This window comes from Ranitomeya imitator, chromosome 8 (assembly GCF_032444005.1).
Source record: "Ranitomeya imitator isolate aRanImi1 chromosome 8, aRanImi1.pri, whole genome shotgun sequence".
Taxonomy (NCBI): Eukaryota; Metazoa; Chordata; class Amphibia; order Anura; family Dendrobatidae; genus Ranitomeya; species Ranitomeya imitator.
Genome location: NC_091289.1, coordinates 31,175,019 through 31,190,337, shown reverse-complemented (window position 1 = coordinate 31,190,337; position 15,319 = coordinate 31,175,019). Strand labels below are relative to the sequence as shown.

Here is a 15,319-nt window from a genome sequence, read left to right as displayed (position 1 = left end):
GTCCTCCGAGTATTTGTGACTGCTCGGAGATTTAGTTTTCATCACTGCAGCTGAATGATTTACAGCTACTAGCCAGCCTGAGTACATGTGGGGGTTTCCTGGTTGCTAGGGAAAATCCCCACATGCACTCAGGCTGGCTAGTAGCTGTAAATCATTCAGCTGCGGCAATAAAAACTAAATCTCTGAGCACTAACAAATACTCAGAGACCACCCGAGCGTGTTCAGGAAAACCCGAGCAATGAGTACACTCGCTCATCACTAACAGTTACATATCAGCGCAGGATCAAAATGGGCACAAATGTGACAAATAATATTGATAAATTAATGTCGCTGTCCACTACTTGATCAATGATGACGTATCCTTAAGATAGGTCATCAATGTCTGATCGGTTGGGGTCCAACACTCGGCAGTGCCGTCGATCATTTGAATGCAAAATGTTCCATAGTGGAGAGGCTCAGTCTTCCCATAGTGGCCGCCCCAAGGTATATATACATATATACACACACATATGTACGACCCTTGGACCTACCTGTAGCACTGGGTGTCCACATAACGGATATGGCCACTTGGTCATTGCAGGCGTATTGACTGATGGTTATATTCTGCATATCGGCAATCAGGTGCTTCCCTCCAGAATTAACGGTGCAGTCTGATAGGAAAAAATTGATAACTTGTATGATTTGCTATGTATGCTTCCATTTACCAAAACATCCACTAAATTCTAGAAAACAAGGCTTCTGATGCACTTTTCTTTCAAAAGCCGGCATCGCACATCCTTGTTTCGGACTACAATATATGGACGGGCCGCAGTTCTATTGACCCCAAAGTATCTCGAGTATCTCATACAGTCATGGCCAAGAGTGTTGGCACCTTTGAAATTGCCCCAGAAAATTAAGTATTTCCTCCAGAAAATTATTGCAATTACACGTTTTGTTATACACAGGTGTATTTCCTTTATGTGTATTGGAACACAAAGAAAAAAAAACAAACAAAAAAAACCGCATATTGGACATAATTTTACACAAAACCAAAAAATGGGTGGGACAAAATTGCTGGCCACTTTCCAAAATTGTGGGTAAACAACTTTGTTTCAAGCATGTGATGCTCATATATACTCACCTGTGGCAAGTAACAGGTGTGGGTAATATGAAAATCACACCTGAAACCAGATAAAAAAAGTCGACTCAGTCTTTGCATTGTGGGTCTGTGTGTGCCACACTAAGCATGGAGAACAAAGAAGAGAACTGTCTGAGGACCCGAGAACCAAAATTGTTGAAAAATATCAACAATCTCAAGGTTACAAGCCCATCGCCAGAGATCTTGATGTTTCTTTGTCCATGGCATGCAACATAACCAAGAAGTCACGGTACTGGATGTGGACGGCATTGACAAACTGATGAAAGGTTGCAACGCAGGATAGTCTGGATGGTGGAGAAGCAGCCACAATCAAGTTAAAAAAACAATTCAAGCTGTCCTGGAGGCTCAGGGTGCATCAGTGTAAACGTGAACTATCCGTCGACATTTGAATAAAATAAAACGCTATGGCAGGAAATCCAGGAGGACCCCACTGCTGACACAGAGACAAATAGCTAGACTGCAGTTTGCTAAAACGTATGTGAGCAAGCCACCATCCTTCTGGGAAAGCGTCTTATTGACAGATGAGACCAAGTTGGAGCTTTTTGGTAAAGCACATCATTCTATTGTTTCCCAAAAACAGAATGAACTTAGAAAGAAAAGAACACTGTACTCACAATCAAATATGGTGGAGGTTCAAAGATGTTTTGGGGTTGTTTTGCTGCCTCTGGCACTGGGTGCCTTGACTGTGTGCAAAATATAAATTTCACCGCACTCTCAAAGGGAATATAATGCCAAATTTTTAACAAATTTATTAAATGTGTTCAGGGAGCATAACAGAATATTTCAAAAAAGCGATAAGAGACGTTTCGGCTCCACCAGAGCCTTCATCATACTCGCTTGTTTGGAGAGTTTAGTGCGTATAGGGAGAATAGGGATAGGGATCCCAGTGATGCTATATTTACGTAATGCCCAGGCGTATCTGCGCAATGTAGGGACAACTTTGGATCTTAATGGAGGAAGGAGGTAGCGGCGCTCCCGTGCCTAGCTGCAGTGTTAGCTGTCTGTGTGCAAGGCATCATGGAATCTGAAGGTTGCTAACGGATTTTGGGTTGCAATGTAGTGCCCAGTGTTAGAAACCTGGGTTTGCTTCCTAGGTCATGGGTCTTTCAGCAGGACAATGACCCCAAACATACTTCAAGAAGCCAATAGAAATGGATGGAAACAAAGCGCTGGAGAGTTCGGAAGTGGCCAGCAATGAGTCCGGATCTAAATCCCAATGAACTTCTATAGAGTGCTCATAAAATTGCTGTTGGGAGAAGGCGTACCCTTCAATATGAGAGACCTGGATCAGTTTGCAAAAGAAGAGGACTCCAAAATTCCAGTTGAGAGATGGAAGAAGCTTGTTGATGGTTATAGGAAGCGATTGATTGCAGTTATTTATTCCAAAGGGTGTGCAACCAAATATTAAGGGTGCCAACAATTTAGCCCGGCCCATTTTGGGGTTTCTGTGTGAAATTATGTCCAATTTGCCTTTTATTTCAGTTTTTTATTGTGTTGGAACAGTACACACAAAGGAAATAAACATGTGTATAACAAAATACTTCATTTTACGGAACAAATTGAGGGTGCCAACACTTTTGGCCACGACTGTATATGACTGAGGCTGTCAAGTTCAAGTCAGGAGCCCCTTTGGCCAGTATGTGCACCTCAGTCCGAAACAAGGATGTGTGCACCCGGCCTATATGTCCCCTTATGCACAATTTAATAACTCCATATCCCAACAAGAAAAAAAAAAGATACAAAAATGATCTGTATTGTATAATATGGTTGATTAAACCACATTACATATGTTTGTGGTGTGATCTATAGCTACTACAGCTGCTCATGCACACTGTCACATATGGTCTGTAAAACATCCACTTTTCATTTTTCTATCTCATTATCATTTTACGAGACGGGGGTAGGGTCATAGAAACGCCACTTTTGGCAGCTTGTTGGAAAACTTCCTTGCACATGGTATATATGATGCTCGTGCCAACGAACCCATAAACCATTTATTAGCCTATCCTATCGCTAAAAGAGTAAAGAAGTATTCACATCCTGGGTGTTTAAGGCAAATCAAAGAAATATGCCACAGACGCCCAATAGATGAGGGTCCAACCAACGGAACCCCAACTATTAGATGTCCGATAGATGAGGATTCAACCAATGGGACCCCCAACTATAAGATGTCCCATAGATGAGGATCCAACCAACGGGACCCCCAACTATTAGATGCCCGATAGATGAGGATCCAACCAACGGGACCCCCAATTATTAGATGCCCGATAGATGAGGAGCCAACCAACGGAACCCCCAACTATTAGATGCCCGATAGAGGAGGATCCAACCAACGGGACCACAACTATTAGATGCCCGATAGATGAGGATCCAACCAACGGGACCCCCAACTATTAGATGCCCGATAGATGAGGATCCAACCAACGGAACCCCCAACTATTAGATGCCCGATAGATGAGGATCCAACCAACGGGACCCCAAACTATTAGATGCCCGATAGATGAGGATCCAACCAACGGGACCCCCAACTATTAGATGCCCGATAGATGAGGATCCAACCAACGGGACCCCAAACTATTAGATGCCCGATAGAGGAGGATCGAACCAATGGGACCCCCAACTATTAGATGCCCGATAGATGAGGATCCAACCAACGGGACCACAACTATTAGATGCCCGATAGATGAGGATCCAACCAACGGGACCCCCAACTATTAAGAGAATAGGGGACACATGACCCTCTTTCCCCAATTCATGCCATCCACCAATGGCTGCTTACCACACTGGAATAAACGGAGAGGTGGCAATTTTAGAGAACATTTATTTATATGTTACGGTAACTCCACTTCCAAGTTTTGCATACGACACTTACTGTCGTATCGGAATGTGACATTGGGTTGTCCATTGTTCTTATTTACAGATGCACCCTATGGAGAAAAGAGAATAATCTTAGTGCATGGTGTGCAAAAACATCATTAAATCCAAACTTTTTATTGCCTAAATGCACATAGAGTGTCATGCAAGTGCGTTCATATATTCAGCGATTGGTATCCTCTCCCGTTTCCAGCACAGCTCCGGTCTTCTTCTGGGTCACGACTTCTATCCTGACTTGCCGAATCACACTGGGCTCAATGTGTGAACTGGAAGACTTTTAGGTTGGGTCAGTTTTCTCTCAACTTACTCTGATCAGCGTAGTCAGGACAGATTTTCTCAGAGGATCACTCTCGGGACGATTTTTACGGTAGTCAACTTGAGCCTTTACATGGAGAGTTAGAACGAGGCCCCATAGACTTACATTGTAAACAGGGGTGTGGAGTCGGAATCGTAGAGTTCGTAGAGTCGTAGCCCATTTTGGTTTGAGTCGATGTCATGGAAATTGAGGTGTCGGAGTCAGAGGTTTGGCTTACCGACTCCACAGCCCTGATTGTAAAAGTGACTGCTGGTGCCAACATAGACGCCGGTGTAAGCCGGCGAGTTGGAATAGCAGTCACATGACCCAGAAGAAGACCGGAGTGACGCTGGAAACGGGCAACATGACGATTGGTGAGAATATTACCGCACTTTCACTAGATATACATAAGTTTAGGCAACTTTTTTTGGTCTCTTTACAACGCGTTGTCTTGGAGACTGACCACCATTGCTATACAGCAGAACCCGCACAGTGCTTACAAGCTCTTTTCTATTAAGCTTATAAGCACGGTTTTGAAGCTGGCCAGGATCTCTGGAGTGCGCCGTTACCGCCGAATCCCAGCCAGCTCCAAAGACCACTTACAAGAGAGACGGCAGCAGTGGTCGATCCCCCAGGCAACGACCTATAAAACAAAAGAAAAAGGTTACTATCTCAAGAATGGCTGGAAATTTGAATTAGCGGTAAATTGCAAAAGTGATGGTTTTTACAAGCTCTACGTCTCAATATGCATCTTTGAAGATGAGAATAACCCTTTAAACGATAGTCATCTAAATGAATGAGAAACCATGTTATTTATATATGCAAGGCCCAGAGGAGAGGGCTGCTGTTACCTGGTTTATAGAGGTCGATGGGGTGGCGGTACTAAATAGCATGTACTCATCTGTTTGCCATGAAGCACAAGGCGCACTGGCCACACCATATAGCCATTTTAAGTACATGACCCCCGTAATCTTTTAGTGCCTCATTAGTACATATGCCAGCTTTACAGCTCAGTCACAATCTTCAGAGAGGAGGCGAGCCTAATTAATACCAACTGGACTCAATCAATATACATTTTAAAAAAATATACCATATATACATAAAACACATTTTTCAAAGTAAGACTGAAAAAGTTTTTAAAAAGTATTTACAAGTTAGAAATAAAAGTTGCTCAAAAGTTTTGAGTCATTGTACGAAACGGCGGCTTCTCTTCTTTCTTTCGATTATCTGGTAGGATAAAAAAGACATAAAGGACCGCAACGAAAAGCCACAACAAGGATGCGATTGTTCTCTGTGAACATTTTGTATACAGAGAGGTTACAAGCCACCTATTATACACGGGCTAAACACACAAACCCCCAAAAAAGATCTTGTGGTCAGCTTTATCTACAGGATCTGTGTAGGAGTATGTGCCCGGGGCGATATTAGTGTGGAACCATCTGTTTCGCCATGTAACAGAAACTTCCTCTAGTGTCCTCTAATTAACATGAAAATAGCCGCCTAGGAGTGTCCTCGTGTCTGGGAAGATCTGGAACATAAAGGGGTGCTATGATGTAGAGAACAAACTTGTTAAAATAACGTCTAATTAGGCCATTAAGTAAGAGTCCTACGTGCGAGAGCTCCATCAATTAGGGAATATTTGCAATGCAAAGATCTCATCCACTGAAAATCAATCTTCTTCATCTCGATAGGTTTGCAGAAATTTCGGAAATAAATGAGCCATACGTAAATGTACATTTAAGGGCGCAGTCAGACGACCACATAAATTGGACAGAGATAGGACTGGCCGGCGGCTCTCCCGACCTGAGCTTGACAGCTGCATAGAGAGGGCCGTCACACTCGGGTCAGTAGAGCCGCCGGCCGGTCCGTGCACTGCGTTCCGATCTTGCTCTGATTTATATGTTCCTCTTAACAAGACTTTCTACTGGAGTTTTTTTTTATTATTATTCAAACCTTCACCGATTTTGGATCTCTTTTTCCTTCTGTTCCACGCCATTCCAATAGTTATACCCCCTCGGGAATAACGGTGCAAATTTTCCCTTTAACCAACTGGGCGTATACGACGGAAGCTCTCAGTGGGTGTTTGGCCAACGTCAAAGGAGAAAAAGACAATCACAACACGGGGAAGAAGTTCTATGGTATACGCCCAGTTGGTTAAAGGGGAAATTTGCACCATTCTTCATCGGGGGACCATAACTTTGGAAAGGAGGGGCACAGAAGAGAAAGAAAAACTGTTCCAGAATCAATGGAGGTTGAATTTAAATTAAACAATTCCAGTGAAAAATCACATTTCTAGAGGACACAGCAAGTTCTTCCTTTACACGGATAGGTCATTGATTCGAAAGGCAACCAAACATGTATTTTTTTTATTTCGCCTGCGGGGGCGCTGCAGTATAATTGAACAGTTGCTTCTGAATTCTTCCACCGATCACCGCTCATTGCTGGTGGTCCCTGTAGCAGGATCCCACCTGAACTTAATTTTATGGAACTTTTCCAAATGAGGCAATTATTTTAAACTTCACAAGAATGGGAATGAGCTGTGGTGACAGGTAACCCTCGTACGTAGGTGCCGCTAATCAAAAGCGCCACTTCAACTGAAGAAGTAGGGGCAAACTCGTCGTGGGTCTATCTTTTTTTAGAAGTTTTTTTGAAAACTTTCCCAATGCACTATAATGTAAAATGATATAATACAATGTAATAATGTCTAATAAATATGCAGTTTGTTCCCATACAATGAGCCAAAAAGTTTTACTTGGGGCCAAAAGTTTCCACTTGCTGTATATTTTGCGCAAATTTGTTGAATAGTAAACAAATGTTCAAGCATAGAAGAAAACGTCTACGTATACTGTGAATTAAAGGTAGGCGATGAGTGCAGGACTGAGCTTTGAGGCACACGATCTCCGAACTGACAGATGATTTACACCCTCATACCCCATAGATAAAGCACCTTTCAGTAGCCGGGGCTATCGAATGACTACAAAGTCATCGGATGATATAATCCAAACATCACTGACCCCAGCTGTCAACAGCCCGACGGGGGTGGTGGGTGGGGGGAAGGAAATACGGTACATCACTTTCTATCAGGTGAAATTCTTGGCTACACAGTCACATATTAAAGGGTTTTTCCCGACATCCCCAACTGCAGCTTTTATGTTTGTTTTTTTCTCAATAAAACAAACTATGCTTTACTCACCCTCCCCGGGTCCAGTGCACAGTCTCCACCACTGCTCCTAGAATCTTTTTTTTTATTATTATTATTATTATTATTATTATTATTTATTGTTATAGCGCCATTTATTCCATGGCGCTTTACATTTATTATCTGCAGCCAAACAGTGAACTCAACAGCTTGTGTCATCCTCTCTGTCAGAGCCGCTGAGCTCACCGATTGGCTGCAGTGGTGTGGATGTGATGTCAGCGCTGCAGACAGTAACTGAATCAGATCGCAGCGCTGAATCTGGGAAGGACAAGTGAAGCCTGAAATTGAAAACTCAGTTAAAATAAAGGCATACATATAAATATCCATTTATCTACTGGCATAGTCTGGATTGCTTACTCTCGGGGGGGAAAGGCAAGTATTATTCCTCCTAACAAAGTAATGCTGCCACCCTGAGTGTCATTATTTCTAAGAATTTTGTACCCAGAGCACCGGCCACTGTGACGCCGCCCCTTTCTTACCCACACTATGCCACTGCATACATCATTTTAGAGATATTTAGAGGATAGGTTGTCAATATTTCATTGGTATGGTTGCTGAGGGTTTTGACCGTCAGTTTTGACCCTCCAGAAAGTGTTGCATGAACAGTCAGTTTATCCAGGCACGGTGCTCCATGAGTGGTTGTGAACTTTCCAGGAACTGCAGCTCAGTTTTATTCAAGTGGAGTGGACACAGCCGCAGTACAGGGCACAGCCGCAGTACAGGGCACAGCCGCAGTACAGGTCACAGCCCCAGCACAGGGCACAGCCGCAAGTAAAGGGCACAGCCGCAGTACAGGGCACAGCCGCAAGTACAGGGCACAGCCGCAAGTATAGGGCACAGCCGCAAGTATAGGGCACAGCCGCAAGTACAGGGCACAGCCGCAAGTACAGGGCACAGCCGCAGTACAGGGCACAGCCGCAGTACAGGGCACAGCCGCAGTACAGGGCACAGCCGCAGTACAGGGCACAGCCGCAGTACATGGCACAGCAACAACTGTATGTATGGAGCTGTACTTGGGTGAACTGTGGGTGACCCAGCCCCGTTGAGTACTAGTGATGCCAGGAGTCAGACCACATCTTCGTCGTACGCATACACCTTATACAAGCTATTAGAGACCGGTTTTATTAACGCCAATTCAGTGTCGTGCTAATATGAAGCACAAGGATAACATTTGGCGTCTTGAGTACTTGTGTACTTAAGGTAAGTCGTGCGGTCTTGGCACGATAACTTGCGTGCGTGACAAGGAGATTTTCGTGAAAAGGGGAGGAAAAAAAAAAGAAACTTAACCACTTCAGGTCTGGACTGGCCCTCACCACAGATGGAATCTGTGACCGACTCCACATTCCCTAGTAGCATGGCAAGAGTGATAAATTCCAAGGCTGCTGGAGAGTAGAAATGTCTGAACAAACACGCGTGCGTTCATCCCATGTGCGTGCAAAGGAAGCCATCGCCACGACATACAGATGTTATCGCGGGTTCTCATGCCGCACACAGGTGCAGGTAACAAGGGCCAGTGCACGGGGAGCGACTTCAAAAGGGAAAACAAAACAAACGCTGATATCTTCGTGTGCGTGCCAGCATGGGAAAACACTTGTCTCGCTTAGTGTCACATTTAAAGCGGCTTATAGTCATAATCTTAAGAAAGGCGGAGGAGAAAAAAAAAGTTAGGAGACAGTCTTCATTCTTCTTCTACAGTAACATAAGAAATCTGCCAGGCATGCCATTCAGCAGATTCGTGGAACTTTGTAAAAGGAGTAGATGAGGTCAGAAAAGGCCCATTTATTTAGTACAAGTGCCCCCCCCAGCTGACCTATGGGCAATGTGTGTACATACAAGGATGGAAAATTAGCCGCTGCCAGACCTGCATGGCACCGTCTTTTTTCCTCTCTCCCCATGCCGAGATGAGCGCTCATGTGTATGGGGGAGTCGGTAGAGATCGCCGTCTGCTGAATAAAACTTCAGCCGACAGTTATCCGATGTGTACGTTCAGCGTAACACAGTAGTATGCACATCCTGTTGAATTCCGCATGCACATCCTGTTGAATTCCAACTGCCCAACCCATCTCTCACCCGATATGTCCCACAGGAGCTGAGTCCTGAAGCCCTCATATACAGACAGCCGGTGGCTCTCCCGACCCAAGCGTGACAGCTATACGTCTATAATTCGAGGATTTTTTAAATGAAATTTTAAAGTAAGTTTTATCCATAAAAAAAAACAACAAAAAAACAAACATAAGCCACAAAACCCCAGTAACGCATTTTCGTGTGAGTCTGCAATGCGGCCCACTAAAGTTAGGCATACGGGAACACTTAATAAGGTGCACTTCAGTTTTTCCACTCTAACACCTGATTCTTTTTAATCTTTTATATCCTTTAGAAGAAAAAAAAAAAAAAGAATGATCCCCTTCAAGTGGGATTTCATAATAAATCCCTGATGTGTCTTTACGTCAGTTATTGTCTGTCTCTGATTGAAGGACTTCTGGTCTTCATTTCCTCAGTAGGGATGTATATAAATTTTAGCATACATGGTGATAAGGTGCTCGCGGTATGTAGGCAGAGATAATGGGTGCAAGGGCACACGCACAGGGTGGTGGTGGGCATACAACATACAGTCCCATAGTCCTTATTGCTAATACTGCACATCTTACACGTGCCTTAATAATCGTTCCGCAGCAGAAATCCAAGGCTAGACTTGTGGTTCTGCTGCAGCACTGCAGTAGCCAAGGACGAGTATTAGCCCAATTGTTACTCAGGTGGTAATATGCGATGAGCAGAGCTGCGGAAACTTCATTAACATGTCCAGAATGTGAACGGACGTCCGATTTAAGGTAGCATCTAGGAAGGAACTCACACTGAAGTCCATGTAAAGCCAAAGACGTGTGAATGGACAAACTGGATGGATTTTGGACACATCCAACCATCTTGGAAGGACAAGCCGACTATTGTTTTCAAGGGTGCCCTGACTCGTCTCAAAAGACAAATATTGATAAGGATAGTCGAGCATGTGAAGTTTCAACAAGTCTGAATCTTGTGTTCTCACAAGTTATAAAGATGTGCCAGAGGGAGCCAAGAGGGAGGCACCGATAGCCAAGATGGAGGCACGTGAGAGCCAAGAAGGATGCAAGAGGGAGGCAACGAGACCCAAGGAGGAGGCAACGAGAGCAAAGAAGGAGGCAACGAGAGCAAAGAAGGAGACAACGAGAGCAAAGAAGGAGGCAACGAGAGCAAAGAAGGAGGCAACGAGAGCAAAGAAGGAGGCAACGAGAGCAATGAAGGAGGCAACGAGAGCAAAGAAGGAGACAAGTGAGAGGCAACGAGAGCCAAGAGGGAGGCAACGAGAGTCAAAAGGGAGGCAACGAGAGCCAAAAGGGAGGCAACGAGAGCCAAAAGAGAGGCAACGAGAGCCAAAAGGGAAGCAACGAGAGCCAAGAGGGAGGTAAGAGGGAGGCAACGAGAGCCAAGAGGGAGGCAACGAGTCAAAAGGGAGGCAACAAGAGTCAAAAGGGAGGCAACGAGAGCCAAAAGGGAGGCAACGAGAGCCAAAAGGGAGGCAACGAGAGCCAAAAGTGAGGCAACGAGAGCCAAGAGGGAGGTAAGAGGGAGGCAACGAGAGCCAAGAAGGAGGCAGAGAAAGCCAAGAGTAAGACAACGAGAGCCAAGGAGGCAACGAAAGCCAAAAGGGAGGCAAGAGGGAGGCAACAAGAGCCAAGAAGGAGGCAACAAGAGCCAAGAAGGAGGCAACGAGAGCTAAGAAGGAGGCAACGAGAGCCAAGAAGGAGCCAACGAGAGCCAACAAAAGCGAAGGAGCCAACGAGAGCCAAGAAGAAGCCAACGAGAGCAAAGAGGGAGGCAAGGAGTGCAAAGAAGGATGCAAGCAGAGCAAAGAAGGATGCAAGCAGAGCAAAGAGGGGAGGTAAGAGGCATTTTTGCAAAGGCCGAGTGTGCATGTGTTTTGAGAGGTTGGGAAAAGTAGCTTTCATTTAAATTATCCATTGGCAGACAGGTACCTACAGCATATGGCCACCATTATACTAAATGTTAACATACTGATTATCTCACGGAAGCTCAGTCTGCAGAAACACCCCATTAAACAGTAAAAATAGTGCATCGTCACAGGATGGGACATTAAGTAATGAACATAGGTTGCAAATTTATTATCTGACCATACTGTGAGCAGAATGGAGCCCACACCAACAATCTGAGACAATTACGTTGTTCCGTTCCCTTTCATGTACAGAGGGGATATGACTGCTATCTCGCCTAACAATGGTCTCAAAGCCCCTCTGGCTTTACTGCCTAATAAATAGCTTTTGGTCTCCACACCAGTGAGCACCTGCACCAACACCTTAAGTGTTTCAGAAAGTTTACACAAAGTTCAAAGGCAGTTTACAAGCGATTGGGAAGTGGGGCTTTACTGTACACAGCGTCAAATTCTGATGTGACCAGATGGATTTGTTTTGACATCCTAAATCTTTGGGTGTTACAGGCTCAATCCTTAGGGCTATGTCCAGGCAAGACTTTATTTTATCTATTGTTTTTTTTGCCTTCCTCATAATACAGAGAGAGCCAATATCTGCCCTTTCCTGCCATAAAAGCCCCCAGGAACTCTTGAAACCCCTACTTTAGAATGTATAGATGTGAATGGTTTAAAATACCTTTCAAATTCCCATCTTTGAAAGTTTTCCAAACTTTATTTTAAATTTTAAGTTAAAATATTTAAGTTACCGTATATACTCGAGTATAAGCCGAGATTTTCAGCCCAAATTTTTGGGCTGAAAGTGCCCCTCTCGGCTTATACTCGAGTCACGGTCGGCGGCAGGGTCGGCGGGTGAGGGGGAGAGAGGACTGTCGCATACTCACCTAGTCCCGGCGGTCCTGATGCATCCCCTGCCTGTCACACTGTCTTCGAGTGCCGCAGCTCTTCCCCTGTACAGCGGTCACGTGGGACCGCTCATTAAACTTATGAATATGGACTCCACTCCCATAGGGGTGGAACCGCATATTCATTCCTCTAATGAGCGGTGCCAGTGACCGCTGACAGAGGAAGAGCTGCGGCACCCGAAGACAGTGTAACAGGCAGGGGCAGCGTCAGGAGCGCCGGGACTAGGTGAGTATTTTATATTCACCTGTCCGCGTTCCACCCGCCGGGCGCCGCTCCGTCTTCCCGTCCTCTTGCTCTGACTGTTCAGGTCAGAGGGCACGATGACGTACTAGTGTGCGCGGCGCCCTCTGCCTGATCAGTCAGTGCGGAGAGACGCCGAGACGGGACGCTGAGGAGCTGCAAGTAAGAGAGGTTGTTGTTTTTTTTTATTGCAGCAGCAGCAGCGTTATATATGGCACAGTTTATAAGGAGCATCTATGGGGCCATAATGAACGGTGCAGAGCAATATATATGGCACAGCTTTATAAGAAGCATCTATGGGGCCATAATGAACGGTGCAGAGCAATATATATGGCACAGCTTTATAAGAAGCATCTATGGGGCCATAATGAACGGTGCAGAGCAATATATATGGCACAGCTTTATAAGAAGCATCTATGGGGCCATAATGAACGGTGCAGAGCATTCTATATGGCACAGCTTTATATGGATCATCTATGGGGCAATAATCAATGGTATGGAGCATTATATATGGCACAGCTTTATATGGAACCTCCTTTGGGGCCATAATGAACGGTATGGAGCATCTATTTTTATTTTTGAAATTCACCGGTAGCTGCTGCATTTTCCACCCTAGGCTTATACTCGAGTCAATAAGTTTTCCCAGTTTTTTGTGGCAAAATTAGGGGGGGTCGGCTTATGTGTATAACTCGCCCCCACACCACTGATAGGTAGCTTTAAGCGTACACTGTGCATAGGCAGAAAGCTTGCCAATCAGTGATGGGGGCGGGGTTATACAGAGCTTTACATGGCAGAAGGCTTACTAGTCCTCTAGTGATAAAACAATGATTTTATAAAAACTACAGCAAGCAGCCCAGTAAGTGACACATCGCTGGAATCAGAGTCTCTGTCTCTACATCATGCTGATCTCAGATTTGATGGCAAAAACATGCTGACAGGTTCCCTTTAAAGCAAGTAATGTGTTAAAATAACTAACTAGTTACCCACATGGATTTTGCACAAAATCTAAAAAGTAAGAGAAAAGCTTTCTGCAGTCCATGGATGAATGTCTCTCTCCCTGAGAAGTGGGAGACAGCGGATGACATTTGAGCACAGCGTTTCGGGGGCCAACATTTTGATTTCTAATTAGTTTTAGTGTGAAAAAAAAGTTTGGAAGTGTTTCCAAGTAGAGGAAACCCCGGAGAGCATGGCAGCCATTCAGCCGCTTGCGCCATCGTTTCCCATGGACGTTGCCGGGTTTAAAGAAAAGGAAAATGAGAGCTGAGCCGACGGCTATCCCCGGTAATCTGTGTCAGCCACATGAGGCCTGATTATTATCCTTGTCAGACAATTTACAGTTCCCAGAACACTTTAGAATCTAAACCGCTGTGAAGATCCCCGATTACTGGGATCTAGTTTAACCCTTCACGCTCAACAAATAGTTAAGGATTATTAAAAAAAATAAATAAATTGGGGAAAAAAAATTACTAATTGTTTACAGCAGGGGCAACTTTTGTGGTTTTGGGCAAGGAATAAAACAATTAATATCGAGGCACACAACATTTTTAGGAGCACTCTGCCTCACTGCTTACAGCTTGCTGCGGGTGTATTCCTAAATGACAGTTCGGACCATTAGCTTTGTTGTGCTGCTGGTCCCGACTGTGTCCTGTCCCACGCTGGCACTTGACGCTCAATCCGCCATCATTTTTTTTTTTTTAAATCAATGAGTACTTTGTGGGACTGTTATACTATGCGGAGGGCCATTTATGGGGCCATCATACTATGCGGAGGGCCATTTATGGGGCTATCATACTGGGCGGAAGGTTGTGCAGAGGCTATTATACTATGTGGAAGGTTGTACAGGGGCTATTATACTATGTGGAAGGTTGTACAGAGGCTATTATACTATATGGAAGGTTGTACAGGGGCTATTATACTATGTGGAAGGTTGTACAGAGGCTATTATACTATATGGAAGGTTGTACAGGGGCTATTATACTATGTGGAAGGTTGTACAGGGGCTATTATACTATGTGGAAGGTTGTACAGGGGCTATTATACTATGTGGAATGTTGTACAGGGGCTATTATACTATGTGGAAGGTTGTACAGGGGCTATTATACTATGTGGAAGGTTGTACAGGGGCTATTATACTATGTGGAAGGTTGTACAGGGGCTATTATACTATGTGGATGGTTGCACAGGGGCTATTATACTATGTGGAAGGTTGTACAGGGGCTATTATACTATGTGGAAGGTTGTACAGGGGCTATTATACTATGTGGAAGGTTGTACAGGGGCTATTATACTATGTGGAAGGTTGTACAGAGGCTATTATACTATATGGAAGGTTGTACAGGGGCTATTATACTATGTGGAAGGTGGTACAGAGGCTATTATACTATATGGAAGGTTGTACAGAGGCTATTATACTATATGGTAGGTTGTACAGGGGCTATTATACTATATGGTAGGTTGTACAGGGGCTATTATACTATGTGGAATGTTGTACAGAGGCTATTATACTATATGGAAGGTTGTACAGAGGCTATTATACTATATGGTAGGTTGTACAGAGGCTATTATACTATATGGAAGGTTGTACAGGGGCTATTATACTATGTGGAAGGTTGTACAGAGGCTATTATACTATATGGAAGGTTGTACAGAGGCTATTATACTATGTGGAATGTTGTACAGAGGCTATTATAC

The 15,319-nt window shown here is 44.5% G+C and overlaps 1 protein-coding gene across 1 annotated transcript in view; it reads right to left on the bottom strand.

Annotated features, from left to right (window-relative positions):
* Positions 1-15,319, bottom strand: part of IL17RD (interleukin 17 receptor D) — a 75,104-nt gene that overhangs the window by 16,872 nt on the left and 42,913 nt on the right. Inside the window, exons 2-3 of the mRNA XM_069736680.1 lie at positions 4,011-4,065; positions 531-650 (exon numbers count right to left, since the gene is read on the bottom strand). Coding sequence (XP_069592781.1) covers positions 531-650; positions 4,011-4,065 — 175 coding nt within the window. The remainder of the gene's footprint in view (positions 1-530; positions 651-4,010; positions 4,066-15,319) is intronic.